The sequence below is a fragment of the Onychostruthus taczanowskii genome, unplaced genomic scaffold (genome assembly GCF_017590055.1).
Source record: "Onychostruthus taczanowskii isolate IOZ18803 unplaced genomic scaffold, ASM1759005v1 scaffold72, whole genome shotgun sequence".
Classification (NCBI taxonomy): Eukaryota; Metazoa; Chordata; class Aves; order Passeriformes; family Passeridae; genus Onychostruthus; species Onychostruthus taczanowskii.
Genome location: NW_024505008.1, coordinates 1,172,490 through 1,196,926, shown reverse-complemented (window position 1 = coordinate 1,196,926; position 24,437 = coordinate 1,172,490). Strand labels below are relative to the sequence as shown.

General features: G+C 35.0%; 1 protein-coding gene across 1 annotated transcript in view; it reads left to right on the top strand.

Annotated features, from left to right (window-relative positions):
• Positions 1-24,051, top strand: part of ALDH1A1 (aldehyde dehydrogenase 1 family member A1) — a 30,315-nt gene extending 6,264 nt beyond the window's left edge. Inside the window, exons 2-13 of the mRNA XM_041422197.1 lie at positions 1,029-1,133; positions 5,053-5,193; positions 7,988-8,117; positions 9,212-9,273; positions 11,245-11,373; positions 14,111-14,224; positions 15,870-15,972; positions 16,521-16,705; positions 18,188-18,352; positions 20,169-20,326; positions 21,844-21,918; positions 23,979-24,051. Of these exons, the coding sequence (XP_041278131.1) occupies positions 1,029-1,133; positions 5,053-5,193; positions 7,988-8,117; positions 9,212-9,273; positions 11,245-11,373; positions 14,111-14,224; positions 15,870-15,972; positions 16,521-16,705; positions 18,188-18,352; positions 20,169-20,326; positions 21,844-21,918; positions 23,979-24,051 (1,440 nt within the window). The remainder of the gene's footprint in view (positions 1-1,028; positions 1,134-5,052; positions 5,194-7,987; positions 8,118-9,211; positions 9,274-11,244; positions 11,374-14,110; positions 14,225-15,869; positions 15,973-16,520; positions 16,706-18,187; positions 18,353-20,168; positions 20,327-21,843; positions 21,919-23,978) is intronic.
• The last annotated feature ends 386 nt before the right edge of the window (positions 24,052-24,437 follow it).

The window sequence follows — 24,437 nt, the reverse complement described above, 5'->3', positions numbered from 1 at the left end:
ACTTATCCTCCTCTTTTTAACAGCTGTGCATTTATCAGGTCTTTTCAACGGGTATTTCCTTTCTGCTTCAAGGTTAACCTACAGTTTAAAAAGATATTAAACCAGTTTGATTATTTTACCAACAGTGCTCCAGAGATGGCAGGCTCTAGAGTAGTATAGATCTTGTGCACCCACAGGTAAGACCCAGGGTGTGTTTCGCTTTTGTGAACAGAGATAAGTACCTCAAATTTCAGCCAGAGGTCCTTTTGTATATCCTAAGCACACAAAACCATCTGGGTGCAATTCTGTGCAATGTGCTCCAATATAACCCTACTTGAGCAGGGAAATTGGCTCTTATGACCCCATTGTAGTTCCTTCCAGCCTTATCCATTCCATGATTCTTTAACTCATTCAATTGGCTATGACAGGGATTATTTCAGTCGCAACTTCAATTTCAAAATATCCTGCTATTGCTCTTGTTTGTTTGGAGGTATGGTTTGGTTTGTTTTCGGTTGGGATTTTTTTTTCTTTGGCAGGAGAGACTGGAGATAAATCAAAGCAAAGCTAATTAAAACAGTGATATCCAGGATATTCTTAATTCAATATACTATACTTATTAAATCCAAGGACTGGTTTACTTCTGTCAGGCCATGTAACAGAAAGGGCCTGCATTGTTACCAACCCTGTGGGCACAGGAAACTCAGGTAGATTTCCACAGGTCATTTAGGGCTGAACCTCCCTTCTACTTCACAGAGAGGAAGGACCACTTTACAGCAGCATACTTTTATGACATTAACAATGTAAAAATGCAATGTAGAGAAAGTTTTCCTCTCCAAGGGAAGTGAATTTTTAAAAACTTGTCCGGTTAAGTGTGTAAGTGATTGCTTATCTCTTCAGAATAATGTAATAACAGCTATCCAGTTTTGGTTCAGACATCTATCAATCTGGCAGCTCTCGGCAATGAAAGGTAGGTTTATTCACTAAAACATAGAAGAGACAACAGCTACATATGTGTTACTAATATTGTTGCACTGTTTCTTCCCCTGCAGATATTTATAAACAATGAATGGCATGATTCAGTCAGTGGTAAAAAATTTGCAGTCTTTAACCCCGCAACCGAAGAGAAAATCTGTGAGGTTGAAGAAGGCGACAAGGTAGGATTTTCTTTCTTGCTCTTAACTGTAATTTTAATTTCAGTTCATCTTAAAAGTAGGAAGGCAAGCAGCCATTCGTGTAATGTAGAACTACCTCAGATGGAAGTACTTCATCCTGTATACCTTCTTTCACAAACTCTTTTTTAACAAACCATGACATTTTTTGTAAAAAGACACTGAAAAACTGATTTATCTTAGGCTCATATGAGAAAAGTTCTGAAGAAATTTTTTGCTCATTTGTTTTACTAATATTATTGATTCTTTTCCTTATCTGTGATCATTGGCATCTAAAAAAATAGGTGGTATTTTATTTTATTTCATTTTATTTCATTTTATTTTATTTTATTCTATTTTATTTTATTTTATTTTATTTTATTTTATTTTTCTGTAATGTTTTCTTCATTTAAAATTAATATAATCTTGTTCATGACATATTTATAAATGGCTTTTCCTTATAGAAAATGTAAAAAGGACATACCTATCATTTCCCACAAATTCTGTGGAGATGATCACTACCATGTTTTTAGCTATATGTAGTCTCACCACCCCCTACAAATATTTTGTTTTGTGAAAAACATATTGGAACATAGTCCTAAAAATTACTTTCAAGCTGATTGTGGCCTATCAAATAGTCACTAATTCCACAAAACTGACCTCCTTAAAGTATGGTGAGTCAGTGAAGCAGATGACTAATATATTGTTCAAAACTGTAAAGAAACATATTTTAAAAAAAAATGTATGAGATTCTGTGGTGGAAAGTTTCAGATAAATGCCATGTAATCAAAGATATAATGAAAACCTAAGCCAAAATCTCTGTAGTTTTGTTGTATTATGAGTTTTTCTTATTAACAGGATTTGTCTAGTGCTACTATATAGTTTAAATGTAAAGAAGGTAGTAGCTTTTCTTAAGTAGGATAGACAGTAGTGTGCTTAACAGCATTAAAAGTACTGACCAAAGAAAGGGGTTTTTAATATATTCTGAGAAAGTAAATACAAGAAATGAAGATTTTATTTCCATGTTACAAGATGACTGTAATTGGAAATAAAGCTGGTTTTATAATCACTGGTCTGGTTCTTGCACATATATATTTAATTATCTACATTTCTACTTCAAAGTTAATCTCGCATCCAAAAGTGAATTTTTTCACATTTCTCACAAAATTGTATATTCATTTTAGTCAAAAAATATGCCTCTCTAGAATGTTTTGTATAAGAAGTATTTTTTAAGCTTAGCATCAAAATGTTAAACAACTTTTTATCCAGTAGAACTAATGTTAAAATTGTAAGTTTGTCTGTGTTATAAGTTCACCAAAAATTATTGCCAATATAATAAGCACATGGTTTTTTAGAATGTTTTAAATTACTGTACAGAAATTCACACAGAAAATTCTCTATTGAGAAATACGCTCAGAATCATCTTCTCATTAAATCTTTCTCACTCTGGTCTGTAATCTCATATAATAATCTTTCTCTCTAATGTTGTCTAGTACTTGAGCAATGGTGACCACAAATTAGTAAGAAGGTCATAATGATGTCACATTTTACACATTTTGTTAGAGAAACATGGCTGAGAAAGTCTGACTTTTAATTATTTCACCTGAAATTAAATAATTTTTAAAAATCTAAACACCTGAAGTTTTTCAAAGGTTTTTATTTTCTTTAATACCAGCTATCTATAAGTAGTGCTGAGACACTGATAATTTATCATCCCTAAATTAAATAACTCATAACCTGCAACTGTTCAGTTACCTTTAAAAATTTTTGTATCTTTCTTTCCTTACAAGCTCTCTAACAATTCATTAAATAAAAGAGATAATACTATTCAAAACACAGGTTTGCTTTCTCTTCAATAATTTTGCAAACTAATGTGTAATGACAACTGCTATTAACTAAATTGCCTTGTGAATTGTGCAGATCTAGTAAATTACACAGCCATTATGAACCTAATATGCAAGAGGCTAGACTTCAGATAATGAGCCAAGAGATTTTAGGAATTTAATTTGTGCATACAATAGGGTTGACAAAGGGCTGTCCATTGCCTTGCAGTGGTATTTTAAAAAACAAGGGGAGATTACAAAGAACAGACATATATGTGGGTGGGAACTGTTTTCTTCCAGTTTGATGGCTCTTTCAAGACACATTCCTAATCCTAAAGGCCCCTAGTAATAATAAAGCAGCTCACCAAGTGGTCAGTTTATGTAAACTAAATGTACTTCTGCAAAAAATCTAAACTGGCTCAGAAAGGAGTTTTTATACTCACAGTGTAGATTTATGCAATGAAATTATATTTCATACAGTTGAAGACTAATCTTTTAAAATTATTTTTCATTCACAGCCCTCTATTACTTTTATATTATTTTTCTCGGTTTTAATTATTTCTGCACTTCTAGTAGAAGGAACACCAGACAAAGTAGTTTTAATTTACACCATTCATATTCATATGGTATTTTTTCCCCTTCTCCTTTTCCAGTTAAGGCCAAGCCACAGCCCTTGAGTCCTATTGCAAAGATGTAGAAAATTAATGATAGGGGTCACATATAGTGGTTAGGTGTTTGACAACATGCTGAAAGATTCTGAACAAAATCAATTTTTAATTGGTAGATTTCAGCTACCTGGTGTAGGTGACTGGTCAGTATTACCCTACAGTAATGGCTGTGCTGTTCACATAGTTCCTTCCTATCTTTTCCAAAATTTTCTGGAAAAAGTTTTGGAAGTTCTGTGGCCTTCTGCCTCACAGGTCTGTGCTGGGCTTTCCAAGCCACTAACACACCCCACTCACAGCTTCTTAAAATTAGCTAATCACTACCAATATCAGTTAAAGATTCAAGATCTAGTTCATGTTTAAAACAATTGACTATAGTGTTGACTTAGTTGAATTTGCTGACTTAGTCAACCTTGATAATGATTTCCATGGAGGAGATATTACCAATCAGCAGGACAAAAAAATGTTTGAAAGATATTCTTCAAACACTGCATGCAAATTTCTCTAGGAAATGTGGCCTATATAGAAACTCCTTTTTATTTTTTTTTTCTCAAAAATTTTTGTTTCTGACAAAAAAAATCTAGAATAAACCTCTTTTCTATGTCACTGTTTTCATTGGTAAATTTTACAAGAATTTTGAAATATAGAAGAATTTCAAGTACAAAAAGCCTTTTTTCAAGAAATTATAATTGTTTTTTCTTAAATCCTGGAACACCCTTTGCACAGAACAGTTTCATTGTAGATTTTTCTTCTATACTGGAAACCAAACGATAAGTAACAAAATATGCAACAAAAAAAACCAATGGACCAATGAATTAGCAGTATATGCAAAGACAGTGCTTAGACTTCAAAACACCTAGGCTTAGCTTTTTAAACCTGGCTTATTTTTAAAGTCATTTTATCCATAAATGTTTTTTAAAACTTTTAAAAAATAAATTTATTGATTTATTTTCCTTAATAATAAATTTGCCTTCATTTTATAAAACATCCTAAGGAACAGGCTTTTCTAACCTGGTCTTCATTGCCCTGTAAAATACTTTCAGATGATAAGTAATTAAGCATTCACCTTACAGACTCAGGCATCTCTTTATAAATAAAAGAGATTTTATCATTAATGTAAGTGCTTGGTGTATAGGAAGGGCTTAAAAATCTAAATTTTAAAAACAGAGTTCTTTCATGTATTTTTATCTTGGAAACTTTGAGAACCCATCTGTTTCTCATAGAATTTCACATTCCTGATACAGCAACAGAAATGTTTGAAAGAAAATAACTCATGTATTTAACATTACTGGTACTAATTTTTATATGATTGGGGTTTTTTCCTCCTACTTCAACTTTATGTCAAAACTTTTGCTAAACTTTACACATTGAACAGCAAAAAAAGGCTTATGACAGAACCAATTATTGATCACGTAAGTGTTTTTGTTTTCCCCACAGGCGGACGTAGACAAGGCAGTTAAAGCAGCTAGAAAGGCTTTTGAGCTTGGATCAACCTGGCGTACAATGGATGCTTCAGAGCGAGGAAGACTCTTGAATAAACTAGCTGACTTGGTCGAAAGAGATCGTCTGATTTTAGCTGTGAGTATGATATGTGAACAAAAGGACAAGGAGAAAAGTCCTGATTTTTACAGAAAGATACAGGAGAGTTTAACATGCCTACTCTTTGGAAAGCTAGGCTGTCTCAACACTTGCTTTTCTTCTCTGTAGCAAAAGGACTTCTCTAAGCTGGCTTGCACTGGTCTATCAACACCCTATATTCACAAAGTACTTGAGTATTTGATTAGCTTTAAAGTGATACTTAAACTGCCTACAACCACAGTAATTTGAATCACTGATTCTTAAGGGTACACTAACATTGATCTCATGGTTAATGCTTGTCTAAACCAGAGTCTGAATCAAGGCCTAAACTCAAATCAAAGCCTGAATCAAGGCCTAAACTCAAAGCCTGGCTCCATGCTTATAGATGACACAAGTCAGAAGAGCAAAAAATTTGAATTTCATTACTCTATATTTTCTTATCACTGGTCCTTCATTAACTCCAGCTTGCAACTAGTAATGCATGATAAAGCTTAAGGAGAACCAAAGACAGTGATGGAATATTTTATAAATAATGATAACATGAGTGCTGGGGAATGATGCCCTCTCCTTACAAACCACTGTGAATTGGCTATTTTATCACACTTAACAGAAGACACATAACTTGTAATGTTCTCACCTACAGATTGTGCACTAAGGCAAGAAGTGATATATAAAATAGAAATACACCCCAATTTGATAAAAGCTAGTATTCTCTCCTACTTGTTTTAAACTCCACTTATGGTACTGTCATTAAGGTGACTACTCTGCTATTTCAAGCACATTCTGAAATTAAAATTTAGGTGGGATAATTGCTTGTGCTGAAGATGAATCCTGGTTTTCTGCCAACAGCATAAAAATTTAGAGAAGGAAGGGAATCCAACATTCAGGGTGATCAGTCAGACTGATCTAGTTACAGTTTGAACTATTTAGCCATTAGCCACAAAGCACAATGTAGACAAGCTCATAGTATTTAAACCAACTGCAAAGCATCTGTTGTCCATTATGTGGTAGAGTTTCTCCGGAGAAACCTTGTGTGACTGGAACTTATGTCCTTTAAAATTCTAGATTTGAGTTGAGAGAGACAAAACTTAAAGAGAGCTATCTTCTAAATAGAACAGTATGCCCTCTTGTCTATTAAATAATTGGATGACCTGGCATTTCTTTCTTCATGGTACAGTCTAAAGCATTACAAATGCAAAGATGATGGAGGTACAATCCTTTTTCCACAGGAAAGATGGAACATTGCATTAGTTTTTGTTTACATTTGCCACTTTCATAATATAAAAGAATTGCCTTTCTCTTGGGCCCCTCCCAAGTCTCTATTTTATTGACTTTAGTTATATTTCCTACAACCTAATCACCTTATTAATTATTTCCATTTTTAGAAAAGGTATGTATGAGTAACATGCTTCTCAGATTTTGATGAAGCAAGATTTTCTCCACTCAGTTTATCCTACCCGCAAAACTAGTACTATAGAGCAACACATTACCACAGCCTATAGATCAAAATAGATGTCCAAATCTCATTGCAAAGTCATTTTTCTGTGTTCATGCATTTGACCAGGATGAAAATTATTCCATGTCAGTGCTTTTTCTGTTGATAAGATGCTTCAGAAGCTCAGCTATAGATAGACAACTGAAAGAGTAAGTCAAAGCAAGGTACTGGAAGAGCCACTGAGAACTGTGTTACTTAGAAGTCAGTCTCTTGTGATGCTGAAGAGATGTACAGACTTCACAAGTTTAAGGGCAGGGAAGAATTTTCTCCCTATCCAAACAGAATGAAAACAGTGCCACATATATTGCCTGGAATGGCAAGGGCATATCTCATTTAATCAGTTCCTTGTTGTTAAGAGCTATCAAGGATTGCTGTCTTCTCTGTTTGTTCTGCTCTCATCCCAAGTATGGCATCTGAAATGTGTCCAGTTAACTAAAAATGTGGACTTCACAGGGGAGTTGTTGATGAAAAAGTGCTCTTGGAGGATCAGTCTGTTGATCCAACTGGAAGTGCTAAAGAATGCCAATCTGATTACATCTTGAAATTATAGTTTAGGTCTTAAAACTATAGTTTAGGGTCTTCCTGCTGAATAGGTTTGTTCCTAGAGTGGAAAGTCTTCAATCCCTCTGTTTTGGAAACCTTGAGGAAAATATTCTTGAAGTGTCAAAAATATGTTGACACTATTTAAGAAGTGTTCATGATCTTTATGTCTCAATAGTAAGGGGCATGGAAATTAATCCAAACCACATTCCTTAGATTTAGCTGGAAAGAACCATATTTAGAGACTCTCTTCTGTATAAGTATTTATTTTTTATAATGAATTTTTCTCTCTTAAGAATTCTAGATGGCTCAGATCTTTCCTTTGCACATCAAACACTCCAGGTGTATTTAGGATATTTTTACAAGACTTGAGTCTTGCTCATATTTTATTTGCATCAGTTATTTGCACTGTCTCCTTCCTAACCTCTTGATCTGTGCTTGCATAATATTTAACATAAAGTAGAACTGTGTAACTGATTCATATGGGAGAGACACTTTTGAGTAAATATGACCACTACAAATGCATTGTGATCATGCTATCTGCATAGCTAAATACAAATAAACCACCATGAAAATTTCTCACTTTGAAAGAGCTACATTCAGTTTTTCAAAATGTGTTCTTCAAAGGGGAGTTAATCTAAGTGTTTGTTCCAAAGCTGAAATCCTCAAAGTGAACTTCCAAAAGCTAAATTACAAAACACAAGCAAAAGAACCATTATCAATATTCGATATTAACTGTTTTATTGCTGTTGTCTGCAGACAATGGAAACCATTGATGGTGGGAAGCTCTTTTCCACGGCCTATCTAATGGATTTGGGTGCCTGTATCAAAACTTTACGCTACTGTGCAGGCTGGGCTGATAAAATCCATGGGCGCACTGTTCCAATGGGTGAGTAGTTCTAAGATAACAAAGCTACAGAACTGAGGTCAACACAAGTTGTAACTAACTGACTTTTGTCCAAAAGTTGTGCAATACAGAAAATATCTCCAATAGAAAATATTTTAGAAAGTTTATTGAAAATTTTTATCTTTTTTTAAGATAGGTTATTAAAGAGATGTCATAATTCTCAGCTTAAACATTTAGTGTACATCTTCATATTTATTCCTTGTTCTATATACTATTAACAAGTATTGTTTATGGACCAAAAAATTTAACCTGCGTGTGCATCTAAGAAATGCAATAGGCTACTTTTGCATAGCAATGTATAGTTTATACAAGACTACAATAGTGAGACCTGGGTGTCTACATATTTAAGCAAAGATTAACACAAAGAAATAATATTTACTTCAGTGATTGGATAATGTATTAGGAAAAGTACTAGCAGATAGGAATGAGGAAACAACATTTGCTAAAATATCATCCCATCCCCTTTCCCATTAAGCAGCTCTATGAAAACATTGTCTCTCTAGCTACCTACTCTCAGCAAGACAAAGAAAAGAATGGTAATAAAGAAGGAATTAAGGAAAAGGTAATAAAGAAGGAATTAAGGAACACTAGAATGATAAATACTTCCAAATTTTTTGCCTCCTGTAGAGCTCTATACTAGGTTTAATGGAACACATGTTTATGTGAATCAAAGAGAGTTTTATATTTAATGGATTTGATTTAAGCTAAGATCTAATATTAAAAAATGTCTGATATGTACCTAGGATTTAAAAGAGAAGACTTTGAAAGAAAAAAAAAAAAAGGTGATAAAAAGAAATGAGGAATGCTTATTGGTGTGCTGTGCATACCATATTGAGAAGCAGGGTTGTCACTGCAAAAAGACAGTCAGACTGGAAAAATCAAACCTTGGAGCTATGAAGTAGACATTGAATCCAGATGTACTTTATGACTTTTTGCATAGTTAAGATTTTGAAAATATAATTTATAAGTAAAATTGTGTCCAGTTAAGTTTGGTACCCTACTTTGTCATCTTTGTGATTTAACTGTTTCTCATAAATGCTTTGTCTGAATGCCTAATTTATTTCTTTTTCCCATAGATGGAAACTTTTTTACATTTACTAGACATGAGCCTATTGGGGTGTGTGGCCAAATTATTCCTGTAAGTTGGAACCATTTATGTAAACACAAATGTTCCTTGTTACAAATGGAAATGCATTTGAAATTTTGCCTATGCAAGTGCATTTGTGACACACTACTAACCAGAAATTTTTAGGTCCTGAAAGATAGAGACTATCCTGACTTCTGTAATTCTGATTCATCAGTGTGCAATGAGTAACTTTGGTTCAACCTTGTCCCTCTCCTCCCTGTATATGGAGAGAAAATAAATCTCAAAAGTTTGACTTATGAAATAATTTGAAAAACGGAATTGTGGTTTTTTGAAAGTGAAAGAATTAGAAACAAACATGAGGAGAGTGTAATATTTACAGTCTATTATGTTTAAGCCTATAAACAATAAGCTCTTTAAGACCTAGAATATCTGTTCTGCCCTGTACAGCATTCAGACAGCTGGATCTTTGTTTATGGCTAAGACTCAGTCACCATGATGGTGGTACGAGTTACAACACAAAGAATGTGTCCAAGAAAGCTCCTGTTTGGCACATCTGAATTCCCAGTTTTGAACTTGCTCTTTTCAACTGAAGTTTCAAAAGGCCTATCTCAGTCTGATCATTCAAAACACTTGAGGAGCTCAAGTTCTAAATTTATTTGTGAAGTCTATGTAGTTTTGGTGGGTGTCTGTGAAAACAGTTGTATGCGCTAGGCTCTCCTAATGCACCCACCACCTTGCACACAGTAGTTATGAGCAGCCTCACCTGATCTGCTTGACAACTCAAGATTCTGAAAAAGTCATCTTGTCTATAAGGTCTGCTCAGACATGTGGATCCTGCTTATGTTCCCAGTATCTTTAAGCTGATCTTGAAAATTTGCTGTATCTTTAGACCACAACATTGGTTCATTGCTTGAATATGTTTGTATCCAGCCTTTAGGAGAGCTTGGGAAACTGCTGGTTTAGATCCTCTTGTAGGTCAGATACAAGATATTTCAAGTCAAACACTCAGTCAAGCTATGATAAAGAGATAGAAACACTAGATGTGGCCATTTAAAATATAATTATCTCCTGGAAGTACAAGCAGCAGTTAGTACAAACAATGACTTCCCTTCTAAAATGTTTAATATTTTTGAGTATATCTTCATTTTCCCTCCATTGAAATATGAAGCAACAAACTGGAATTTTCTCTATAAACCAAAACTATGAGGACTATGTGTATGTTGCAAACCGTTTTTGACAGCTCACCATTTCCACTTCCTTTCACTTATGCAGTTCCACTTTAACAATGAATATGCAGAAAACCCTGTAATCCCTCACTTTATATTATTTATGCTCCCATTATTTCTGGGGCTGGGGTGAGTCTGAAAGGAGACAAGGAGAGAAAAATAAGAAGTGTTGCATGTATATTCCTCCTAGCCTTTCTGACATAATAGGTAACTCTTAACTGCTTTTTTTCCCCATTTCAGAAAGGTATCTGTTGAGCTGAGGGTCATGGCCTCAATGCCACCCATACTATAGTAAATATTCTCAAAGGGGCAAAGCTGTTTTCCCCTGGTCATGTCATCCCTCGCACTGCAGAACATGGGATCCAAAGCATTCAGCTGCTCTTCAGTCAGCCTGAGCTGCTCACAACAGACAGCTGCCATTGAAACCTCCAGGGGAGAGGGCAGGGGCAGCATTATGTGTTATTACCTTCCCTCCCTTCGAAAGCTGAATTGATGCAAAACTCCTAATTGCACCACTAATCCAACAACTGCCTGTAATACTTTGTTAAGGAGTACGCTCATTGTCTCTTAAGCTTGTAACTAAAACCTTGGATCCCTTGGACTTACCCATACACAAAAATCCCCAGTTTGTACTACACAGCTTGCCAATTGTTTTTTTCAAAACATCTTCTTTCTGAAAGGAGTTCAACAAAAAATTCAACCACCCAGCTGAAAATTTGCAGTATTATAATAGAAAAAGCTAAGGTATTTTGGTGATGTATTAGAAATAGGATACACTTTCTCATCTGTCTTTCAGTGGAACTTCCCATTGGTTATGTTCATCTGGAAGATTGCCCCTGCCCTTTGTTGTGGAAACACCGTGGTTGTCAAACCAGCAGAACAAACTCCACTCAGTGCCCTTTACATGGGATCCTTAATTAAAGAGGTAAGTCACCAACAACAGGGTTATTTGCCCCTCTCAGAAGTGTAAGAGTATACTGCAGCTGAAATGCCACAAAGGTAACATAAGACAGGCTCATTGCATGCCTAGTCTTGCACTGTGGAACTTACCTTGCTGTAAACCACTGAAACCAAACTAGGGCAAAAATGGGCATATCTTTCAGCCTAGTATACACACAAAAAAAAAAAAAATCCCACAACATCAATTTAGTAAACTCCATTCTTTAGTAAATATTTTTGTGTTACAAAAGCACTGTACCTCTCAGAGACAAAAGCAAACAAGGAGTCAAGTGCAGAGTGTTTGGAGGTGGGTGGCTGTCACTATAGGACATGAAACAACATGGTGTGGATTCACTGTTGCTCTAAGGTAAAAAAAAAACTTTTTATTTTTTTACTTTAATATTTATAGATTTCTAAAAGTGACAGTGGATTGGAGGGTGTAAGTTCCACCTCTCCAATGACACTGGACAAACCAACAGTCCATCAAATTTCTCTTCTTCCATAAAGGAATGCAAAACAATAAGTGATTTGCATAAAGTGTGTGAGAAAGTTCGTTACAAGAATGTAAACATCAGAAGGCTTAGAAAAACTTAAAAATCAGGGCGACAGGTGGCAATGACTTTATTAGCACAGTTATCACATAAAAGAACCTGTTTGTACAGCTCCTTTTTTTTTTTTTATTGGAACAGTTTTCATCCACCTAAGTTTATTATTAACAGGGAGCTGTAAAATCAAGCTGGTAACTGCTGCCAAACCTGTGAATTGTCTTCACACAGAAACAGTGAGAAGACACTTTGTGTTCCTGAAAAAGGGGTGTGCCAGTTTCTTCAGAAAGCTAGTGTCTCCAAAGCTAACTATTGTGCCCAGTCCAGCAAACACCCAAAGAGAACAGTAAAACAGTTTTTCTTTCTTCCCAATAAAATAAACAAATACAATCTAAGATGTTCAAAGGTTGACACGCATGTCAATAATCACCAGTTCAGTAACCTTGCAGAGTTTTAGTGGAAATGACTTGGCACATTTTATAATTCTGCTTTAAAACAGTGATTCAGCACAGCACACTGACTGGTTTGTTAATATTTCACAGAAACTAAATTATTATCAGACTGGAGCCATGTCGGGCTATTCTTGCATCACATAGTAAATGCTATTAGATAGTAATGGGGAGGAGGAATAGTTTTAAAAATATGAGAGAAACCTTCTCTATTAATTTTTAACAATAAGTATCTGAAAGTGTATTTCTCTGAAGAAAAGTAACTTTACAGGGAAAATAATTCTGCTATGATCTAATGAGAGATCTATTGTGATATTCTGATTTCTTGAAAGGAAAACTCAGAAGTAGGAATGTGACAAATATCCAGAACATAAAAATTACACTGGGGGAAAAATCCCTGCCAGTGATCACTTCAATAGCAGCTTTAGACTTGTGAAAACATCTGAAGGTCTAATTTAACTTTCTAGTTCCCAAATGCCCACTTTAAAAAAAAATATATATATAGTCACTTCTGGTAACCTTCACTGTCTTGCTTAATGGCACTCACAAGGCTCCCTTACTAAGATATGGAGAAGAGTTCCTAAAACAAACATGGAAATTAAATGCTCAAAGGGAGATTTCCCTGCACAAATTAAGCAAGAAAGACAATGATAAGAAAATGGAAAGAATCTCATTGTCTCATCAATTTCAGGGTAAATATTTATCTGGAAAACTAAATGAGCATAACAAGCATTGACAGACTGTATCTGAGCATGAAACTGTAAGGAATAAAAGTTCCTTGAACAAAAGTAGCAACCTGGTATCCAAAACACAGGACATAAGTTTTAGGAGCTCCAACTCACCACCTGAAATTCACCGTTTTCTATAAAAAACATGGAGCTTTAGCATGTAATTCCAATGTCCTTTTTAGTGCTATATTGAAGTGATAATGCAAGATATGAATCTATTTGATATTTTAATTCTGTGTTCCTCAAGTGTCATTGAGATTGTGCAGCTGCTTCATAAACCAACAAAATTCCATCTACTCTTTTCATATCTTTGCATACAAGAATACAAGCTGCTGGAAGAAAATAACTTATTTTGCTGTGAATGAAACATATCTAATAAAGGATTTATGGGAAACAATGCATTCGTTTTGAACCACAGGAAAAGCTTATTTGAATAAAAAATGTGCAAGATATTTAAGCTATGCCTATCTCAGCTTGCTTGTTCATGCTTGGTAGCTAATCTTCCCCTTTTTTGCTGTAAACTCTCATGTTGCCCACTGTACTTTCAACCTACATCCAGAGTTCCGTCATTTTTCTTAACAGAATTTCAGTAGCAGATCATTAATTAAATTCCATCTAGCATGGATGTCAATGTGCAGAAGTCAGCGAGCACGTATGTTGATTCAAACAGCTTTAAGGAAGAAGATATGAAAGTAAGCAATATTTCTTTATACATCTGAGTGAGAAAATTTTGAAAGATATTCTTCAGAAATGACACTGACAAAGAATGAAAGTAATATATTCTTTGGGGAAAAAAATAAAGAGTTCAATAATCTAAAATACAGGTAACAGAAAGAGGGTGTAAATCAGGTGAGAATGAAACCTTGTGGGGCTCTAGGGCTGAGAGTAAATATGTGGCTAAGAAAGTGTGGCTGGACAACTGAAAAGGGAAGATCATGCAACACATGTTCTTATAGTTATTATCCTTCCCCAAATTTACAGGATTCTTTCTTCCAATTCAGGCAGGATTTCCACCTGGAGTAGTGAATATTGTGCCAGGCTTTGGACCCACCGCTGGAGCAGCAATTTCTCACCACATGGATATAGACAAAGTAGCTTTCACAGGCTCTACAGAGGTACTATAATGAATACAAGAAAATATAAGCAGGAAATGTGCCCCTCTGATTCCCAGCAATGATTTAATGTCTAACTTATTCTGTATAATTATTTTAACTCTCTTCTTTCTTAAGGCTGCTGGTTTTTTAAACAAAGTTTGTTTAATGATTTGTTGGTTATTATTAACTTTAAACATATTTAAACTATGTTTGTATTGCTGGAAAGCCCTTTAAACAAAGGCAGTCCATGAGATGCAGTAGATCCCAGTATACCAAGGGTATTTTAAGTCTTACTCCTTTAAACCAAAACTTTTTCATTCATGGCATTCTTTTTTTAAGAAGTTCAGTTATCTTTGAGTTTAATAACAACACGATGACAGGAAGGTACATAAGAAATCTCATTCTTCAGTCTACACACATTTAGGTGAGGTGACAGATTTTTGGTATCTCAGTGATACTTAGTACCATCTGGGTGGTCTTAAAAAAGGGTTTGAATATGTATCTGTTTAAAAGGAAGGTCACTGTTAATTTTCCCTAACCTTCACTCTGAAGAACTGTAAGTGCTGTAATTGAATATTTCTCATTGCAGGCTATATATAGGATTAAGGATTAGCTATTTCTTTGATACAGTTCGTTATATTGTCTGTCTAAATGCATGCTAAAGGGAAAAGCTGCCATCTGGTCTCTTAACTTCTTGGATATAGACTCCAAAGATAAATATCATTGCTTCATGTCAGGGATCAGTACACACTGAGTGCAAGAGCTATGTTTACTCTCAGAAACCTTCAGCTCTACAGTAATGGGAAATGAAAACAACCCAAAACCCTGACATCTGAGAAGTATCCCACAAATGTTCCCAATAGACAGCGACAACTATAGTTCCCAACGCCCAGTGATCCTCCAAAGGCAGATGGACCAGAGGGTGTATTCTAGAGTTTGGTGACTGTTCTCTTCTAGCAGTGCAACTCGTCAATGATAAATGATGGCAGGAAGGCTGACAGAGGGAGAAAATTTTCCTGATGGTTGCTGCACACAGGCAGTTAAGAGACCAAAGACACAAGAGCTACAAGCAGATTTTTCCTTTGCAGATTTTTCCTTCACAACTTTTCCAGGGCAGTTCATAATAAGTAGTTCCTTCAATCATGTCGTCAGTAGAAAAAAGCAGTGTAAGGGTTCTTACCTCCTCAAGGTAAGCTTGCAGTGTTCATTTTCTCCTCTTCATTCATCCAAGAGAGAAATTGAAACAAGAAAGAGTGTCCATGCAGCCAGTGTAGATTGTCTTACAAACTTTTTGCATTAAAGAGCCTTCTCATGCATAAGACAAAGCAATTTTAACCTAATGGGAGTAACAGGTGAAGAAGCAACCTGTGCCTGCTTTAGATTAGAGATACGTGCAAACAGAGTGGTAGTAACCAAAAAAGCACCATGTATCTTTGGCAGTTAATATTAAAGGGGGAAACTCTTCTAGAAAACATTTCCAGTTCACAGGGTACAAGCCCCCTGTACCCTGACTCTTCTCAGTTGTTTTATTTTAAATTATTTTTCATTTTATTACTGGGATAGTAGAAATCTCTTAACTGATTTTTCACTTTGAGGAAATCAGAAAGGTATTATAGAAGTCATTACGAACTTTTTGACATGAAGCTGTCCTCTTCCTACCTTTTAGGTTGGCAAACTGATAAAAGAAGCCGCAGGGAAGAGCAATCTGAAGAGAGTTACCCTGGAACTTGGAGGAAAAAGTCCTAACATTATATTTGCAGATGCAGATTGTTAGTAGCAATTTTATTATATGAACTACTACTATTGCAAATCCAACACACTTTTTCCTTTCTTTGTCAACAAATTATTTTAACTTTTTCAAAAAGAAGCAATGATCATGCCATAATTTTAAGTTAGATTGCCACCAAAATCAATTGCTCCTGAATAGATTTGGAGCTCTGAAAGCCTGTTCATTATTAATGTAATTAATGATCATCCTAATGAAACATGAATGAGGAATGAAAAGAAGATAGAAGGATCTTAAACAGGTTTATTAACTTTCTGTCTGAATACTTTTCTTGATACTCCTGACAGGGCAAATAATGTTAAATCTACATTTCCCACAGAATATCTGAATGTGTGTTCAGCTAGGTGTACCATGATGTTCTTGAGAAGGGTAGTTTGGACATAAGTAAATGGGTTGTATATCTGTGTTTTAAAGCGCCATAAAAATAAAAGGTGTTAGAATGAGAAATAAGATGGGTGACAAATGGTAGTAAAGAATTTATCATGTGACAATTCAGGTTCATTATCTGATGAACTCTGCATTTCTTTGCAGTGGATGCTGCTGTGGAATTTGCCCATATTGGTCTGTTCTATCACCAGGGACAATGTTGTATAGCAGGATCTAGGATTTTTGTGGAAGAGCCTATTTATGATGAGTTTGTTCGCCGGAGCATTGAAAGAGCAAAGAAGTATACTCTTGGGGATCCTTTGAAACCTGGTGTACAGCAAGGCCCTCAAGTGAGTAATATTACATGGTTTCAGCCTAATTCTGTCATGGCATCACAATTTAATGTCTTTCTAAACCTACCGTTGCAGCAGTTTCAAGGCTAAGTACAGTTTTGTAGAGGTTAGTCTGGAGTACAAAGAAGAAGAAATCAGAGTGATTGTTGCTTGTGCCAGTATCATAGGCCTAAGGTCTCTTTCTCTTTTTATTATTGAAGAGGAACAATTATAAAAAATTGAAATGCTTTGAGAAAGCTCCAATACCAGATGTGTAAAACTGCAGGTTTCATGTATGTCATGTTAGAGCTTGCTAACTTTTCATTCAGATAGTGCCACTATAAGTGACTAGCTCGAAGAAATAAGAGTTTCAATATCTTTTCCCCTTTTTCAAGGCACTAGACTTTTATTATGTTGTTCTCAGTTTTAGAATATTACACAATTAAAATGCAAGAGTTTGGGTTTTTTTGATCCTTTCATTAAAAGATCATACCAACAGCTTTGCCATTAAATGAATGTTAAAATGCAGCATCAAAAAGTATTGCTATCACAATGCTGTGAACTCAACACTGTTACAGTAGTTCTCATCTAGTTTTATTCCCACATCAGCTTATACTGCAGGAATAAAAGCATGGAAAAAAGTGCTGTAGTAGAGACAAAGTAGGAGACAAAACCACTCCCATGCATTTGATAGAGTAACATATTCTTTATTGGTTATCACAGTCATTTTGAGTAATAAAAGACGCCCAGTAAATTGGAAAAAACCGCACTCCAAGCCACAAAAGATTAGGGAAATTAAAAAAACTTATTTTGATATTCTGGAATATATTTTGGTACAAGAAAATAAATTCAGCAGAATAAATTTAAAAGTCAAAGGGCAGGAAGATTCAAAAAAGTAAACTCCATTTGTCTGGTGTACAGCTAATATAAAATTAAGAGAAATGATTTCTCATATTATTGGGGCTTTACTGAGTTTGAATTTCATGCTAACAATTTAAATGAGAGATGTAAATACACTCTTACTAAAAATTTAAAAGAGTTAAACATGTGATAAAAGCAATAATGAAAATATTTGAATGAGCATAAAGACTCTTTTCTCCTCCAGTCTCAAAATTTGCCTTTTTTGACTTATTTTTATCCTTAGCAACTTTTAGCTGAAACTTATCTATTTTACAGATTAGAAAATTTACTCCTTTTAGAACTGGTATGATCCCATTTAATGGAAAATTGTAATAATGGATGTAGCCGCATTTCCTTTATGGTAGTTATGTTAAATATCTCTCTTTGTAATCAGATTCCTTGTTATGATTTCTAGAGTAATTCTTTCTAGGAACAAAAAAATTATAGCCTGCATCAGGTCTATTCACTGTGGTGTATTGCCACAGAGAAAAAGCCATATTTTTCTCCAGCTCATAGGGACTCAGGTTTAGGTTAATAAGCTAGAAGACCAGCTGTTATCAGTGTGTGTTGCTTTCATTCCTGAAATATCTTTTCATTTAGATTGATAAGGAGCAGTATAAAAAAATCCTGGAGCTAATTGAGAGTGGGAAGAAAGAAGGAGCCAAACTGGAATGTGGAGGAGGTCCATGGGGAGACAAGGGTTACTTCATCCAGCCCACAGTTTTTTCTAATGTTACAGATGACATGCGCATCGCCAAAGAAGAGGTAAATTAATTTTCAGCAGTCTCTTCTCTCACTGGAAGTCGTCTGTTTAAATATCTGTACAAAACATTCATTTAGAAGGTCAAGTGACTACATGAATATTCTCTCATTAAACCTGTTGTTCCATCCTGGTGATGTTTAAAGTTCTTTCATTGTTTTCTGGTGCCCATTTCACCAGATTGCTCAAGGAGGGAGAGGAGTATGAGGCTGCCCTGCCAGCAAAGGCTCTTGCAGTAGATAAATGCTGAGGTTTGGATTCTTTTCATTGCTCCATACTGTCCATTTCTCACATATCAAAATCACAGTGACCTGTAAACCTTGGAGGCACAACTTGTGAATGTTTTACACTGCCTGAGAAGCCACTTGGTTCTTGTATGCACTAAGCAGCTGCTTTGCAATGTGAGAAAATAGTTGATTGTACTCCAGAGGCATTTTGTTTGTAGCATTTCATTTTGCCCCTGTGGGATTACTTAATTTCGATCAGTTTGTAGATGTATCTATACTTCATTGAAGAATCTGCTACTGTTCCAACTAAGATGACAATGCTAGGGCACCACTGACTGTCTGGAAGGAACTAAAAACATTTGGGAGTGCTGAGCTGCCATCTGAGCTAGTTCTCTACATAAAGACTCAAAGTCAAGTCATGACCTCTTCACTGTGTTTTTTTTACATTTATCTTAATTAATACCTGCTGCAATTGGGCTGCAATTGGTGTCCATTATACTACTTCATACTAGAAAGATAATGCAGTCTCCTAAACATACTTACTACATCCAGCAAGAGCCAACAGCCTGAGTTAAAATGACTACAGCATTTAGAATTAATTGTGATAGGAAGAGGGTTGTAAAACATGATAGACCTCTTTGAGACAGAATTTGGATTCTTTCCACCATACTATGAGTCAAGTAGGAAACAGCACAGCTACAATTTTTTCACAGTTCTGTTAGTTACCCTTTGGTCAGCAGTATGAGAACTACTGCTCCTCACATTATTTTAAGTGTAATGAACAAAGAAGCTACGAGCAGCCAAGACAGTGTAATTAATTTTAATGTTTAAAGAACATCTGAGTTTTAAAGCTCACAACTTGAACACTGGAGGAATGTCCAGTGGTTTTCTGATCTACAGAAATCAATCCTTAGAACACTAGCTAGAAACAACACTAAAAACTCAGTCAAATAGAAAGCTCACAGTCTATGGAAATAGAATTAGTTAGATGTTGTAATGCCTCCCTCAGCTTACGTAGTCTTGGTGTTCTGTGATAGGGATGGGCACCTCTGGCTGAGAACAACGGTAGCAGGAAAGCTGAACTGAAGGACTATTTTCTTACCCTGTCACCCACATGGAAAGCAGAATTACTTGTTTCACTTGGAGTACCTTCTCAGTTGAGCAGCTACCTACAGGGATAAAATTCTAATAGTAAATTTAGGTGAATGAAAAATTGAATGCCTTTCTTGACTTTAAAAAAAGAGCTTTAATAGAGCTCCAGAAAGCATGAGTTTGTTGGTAACCAGAATAGATACCTAGGACATTGTGACACCATGTTAACTACCTTTATGATGGGTGCCTTTTGATCATTGTTTATTTGTTTTCATTGTTCATTTATTGTTTTATGATTTATTTACAATAGATAATCTTGACTTCCTTCATATTGCAAAAGTCTTTATGCAAATTTATGGTATCTTTTAGAACTTTATTCACTCTTGACTGAATGAATTCAGGAATAATGCCATCTGACAGAAGTAAACTTAAAATATGTCAATTACTTCAAATAATAAGTTCTTCCAGATCACTTCATATTGTTTACATGCGTTTGATACAGATATTTGGACCTGTTCAACAAATCATGAAGTTTAAAGCCATAGATGAAGTTATAAAGAGGGCAAATAATACCACCTATGGCTTAGCAGCAGCAGTTTTTACCAAAGACATTGACAAAGCTTTGACATTTGCAGCTGCCCTTCAGGCTGGAACAGTATGGTAAGTAAAGTTTTTTTTACTTCTTACTTTAGATCTGCGGGCATCAATGGCACTAATTGTAAGACACATTCACAGTATTTTGGGTGGTCTTTTTTTATATGAATTCCTTGTCTTCTTTATAGAGGTAGATCATTGTCTCTTCTGTTTATCTTTCCCACATGTTTCCCCATTTCATGTGTTTTCTAAATAATTACTTTGTGTTAGTCATCATATCATTTTCCAATAAACTTAGTCAAAAAAAGGAAATTCACTTGCTAAAAAGAAAAGGAAACAAAATAAAATGCTGTGAGAGTGCCCTTTACTTCAGGATCTGAGGATAGCCCAATAGATAATTAATGAGATAAGTTTTGGTATTGTGTAAAGGAGTTAATTATCTGAAGTTCAGTGGCCATTAGCCTGGGCAGAGCCTTTTCCCATTTGTAATGGGAAAGATTTATGAAATGTGATTGAACAAAGAAAGGATATACAAGCTGGGAGAACAACTACAAGGCCAATTTCCAGCAGTAGAAAAGAAGAGGCAACCTATAAGGAACTGGAAAAGAAAAAGCTATGAAATGAAAGAGTGAAAGCTTGGAGGCATAGCAGGGTCTAATGACAATCACTGACAAAGACCTGCATTTCCTTACAGATATTTCAATGCATCAGAAGGAGAACAACCAATTTTACTTGAATGCAAAACCTGTGTCCAATTTACATTTTATCTGTAACCACTCACAACCAGCACAAATTCCTGCCCAAGTCCTGTGATCTAAGAACATATGCTTTCCAAAAATAAGTTAACAATCTTGCTTTCAGAGTTGGTATTCTTTATATGGAAGAAAGTATAGAATAGAAGAGGAATATTTGGGATTTGCTCTTACATGACTGGTGGTCGAGGAATCCTTAGCTATGAACAGAATCTCTTTTGTTGAAACCAGTATACTGGCAAGGAGGATAGAATAAAAGATATGAAAATAGATAATATTTGATTTGACAAGGTTGTAAGACAAAAAGAGCTTCTTAGCTAGGAAATGGGATGCACATTCTGCCAAAATCCTCATACCTAAAAATTTGCCTGTGAAATTGCTTTCTTACTTATTATTTTTTCTTAATCACAGTACAGAATAAGGTTTAACTGAATAGAACCATAAAAAACTTCCTAAATATATAGTGAAGTCATCCTGCATTTATCTATTGGAAGGGTACATAAACTCTTCTGCAGAACACTTATCTGTGGATAACCTTTTGTGAGAGAGCTTATGTACAAATTAGAAATGTTATTGCAGTGATCAGAGAAAGATATGATTGTCTCTCAGAGTGAAGATCCTTGCTGAGTTTTAGTACTCTGATAATAACTGTAGTTGTTTTTGATGCTTCATTTATTCTGAACTTCAAACTACATATATTTTTGCAAATATATACTTAGATGTTGTTTGTGACTATGACCATAGGCTTTTGAGAGGTGACAGAAAATCTGATTTTTCAGAAGTGAAAAAAATTGTTTTGTACTGTCGAAACTAATTTTCCTGTTCTTCCAGGGTTAATTGCTATAGCGCATTGTCTGCTCAATGTCCCTTTGGAGGTTTTAAGATGTCAGGAAATGGACGAGAAATGTAAGTGAATACTTTTAAAGCTGTAGATTCACAGGAAATTCAAAATTAAATTCTATACCCTGACTTAAAATATTAATAACTAGGATGACCAGTTTGAGATTTTGGCAAATAAGTCTCTAGAGTGCTTAGAGGCATCATGTTGTCAGAGGCAATGTTAACTAGCAATTCCTCCACAAAATAAATAAGAAAATTTCTTAGAGGCACACTTTTTCAATAGTACTAACTTGCAGTATATTGTGGTTGCAGTATATGGTAAGCAAAACTGACCATTGTGCTTATGGTTTACAGTTTTTGCATATATAGAGAAACTACAATTTTCATGAAGATTAACCTGTGGGTTGTGAAACCCCCTTTAAATTCTAGGTTTTGAAAACACAAGACTTTCCAAAATCCTTGATTTAAGCAAGGTTTTTCAGTTAAAATTTGTGAAACTAATGTTTTGACAGTATGTGCCAGCCAGGCCAAAAGTTTTGATGAAAATAACTCGCTGTAGTCTTTGGACCTTTGTTTTTTTCCCAGAATAGAAGCAGAGTAGCATACATATATTATAAACTAATCAACTTTTTTCAAACTTCTGAGTTTTAATCCAGTTTCAACTTGAATCATATCCAGTCTTACTTGTATTCTTTGTTCAAAATGTCATATGTACAAGAACAAAATATTTTGAAAGCAATGAGAAAAAATTAATACTTGTAAGCCTTCTTTTTTTATTAAGATAAATAGATAACACTTCTAATGAACAATGGAAGTGATTTAAAAAAGTATGTATAGGTGAGGCACTTTAGAGTTTCTCTTTCTGTAGTTTCTTCAGAGACAGAGGCTAGTGTTTTCATACTTGCTCATCACTGGGCACAATCTGCTTCTGATGGCAAAGCTCCCACTGACTTCAAAGGAAACAGTCAAGCCAATGTTGAGAGCTTTAGAAAACTGGAAATTGAAACCCTTTAATAATTTAGACCATTTTTATCAAACACAGCTTTGCCTTTGTTGGGTGCGGGTGCCAATAACTGGGAGATAATCAATTCTGAATTACAGTCTTTTTCAGAAATATTTTTTGGATTTATTTGCTGGAAATAACAGACTATCAAAAAATTTTCTCTATAACCGTACATTTTGAAGGAATGAATCTTTCATGCTAACAAAGTTTTTGGGTTCAAAGTCACAATTATCAGACCAATAAAAATATTCCCACTATAGGACAAGGAAAAAAATCATCACCAGATGGATGTCTGTCATGAGAAAATTTGTAAATATGTAACAACCGTTTTTAGGAGAAGTGGAAATATGTGTGCAAAACCTACACGGAAAAAATTAGGATGTGGTTATGTTAAGTCACTCACTTTCTTGATCCCAAAATAAAATTATCCATATAATTCTTGGAGTGACAATGCCATTAAGAATTAAGCTACTAAATGTCATATACTAAAAAAATTCCTCCCCAAAAGTGAAGGGAATCAGTAAACACTTTCACCCAGTGCAAACATCCTGAGCACTGATTTCTGTCTTTTTTTATATATCTATCTTATAAGACAGCAGTGAGATCTATGTAACATTATACTGTAGCAAACCCTTGTTCAACAGAGCAATCAGTTATGTCTAAATACTTTGACTACATCAAATATCAAATAGTTAGGAATACAAACAAGCTTCATCTCATCACTGAAAACATACAGGTGAAACATGCTCATAACATGTCAAACATTGCAACTCTTTTTTACAGTCTCAGTTTTTACAGTGGGATAATTTTGTCCCCCATTTACTTGAGATGAAGTTCCTATTTTTTGACTCTGGTGAAAGCTCTTGATATCAGAAGAAGAGCTTTACAAACACCACTCACAGAAGTAAAACTACTCTCTCTGCAATTTTTCTCAGGAGACTGTTGATGTAGCTTTTCAAAAGGTTTCCAGCAGCAGTCTAGCTGCACAGCTGTCTTCCAAATATGTCTAGTGTACTTGTAATATATCCGGCCAATTGCACACTACCACTGAAAATCCCATCCAGAAAATAATTCATATAAAAAGCATTAGCATAAATGCTGCTCTTCATTCTCTTTTATCTAGGGGAGAATATGGACTTCATGAATACACAGAAGTTAAGACTGTCACCATCAAAATTCCTCAAAAGAACTCGTAATGCTGTTTGAGGTGCAGAAATTAACATCTTCAGTGTTAATTGAAAAGCTATCTGAATTCTCAATTGTCTTGTTGTCCAAGTGATGCATTAACTTTTCTGCTTTCTGACTGTATAAGAGGTACCCTCTTACATTAACAATATAGGGAATAGCGTAGAAAAAACTTAATGTGATTAATTGTGAAAAGAAATCCTTAATGTCTGGCTCACAGCTAACTCATTTTAAAACTCAAATTGAGAAAGATCTACTCCTGTTTGCAGTTGCAGTTCACTGTAGTGTTATGTAAATTTTCCTTTTCCAGTATATTCTGCAAGTACAGCTTGAATTTATGTGCTCATGTCAGTGTTAGATGTCAAGTTCTCCTTGCATTTGCTTTGTGGCCTTAACA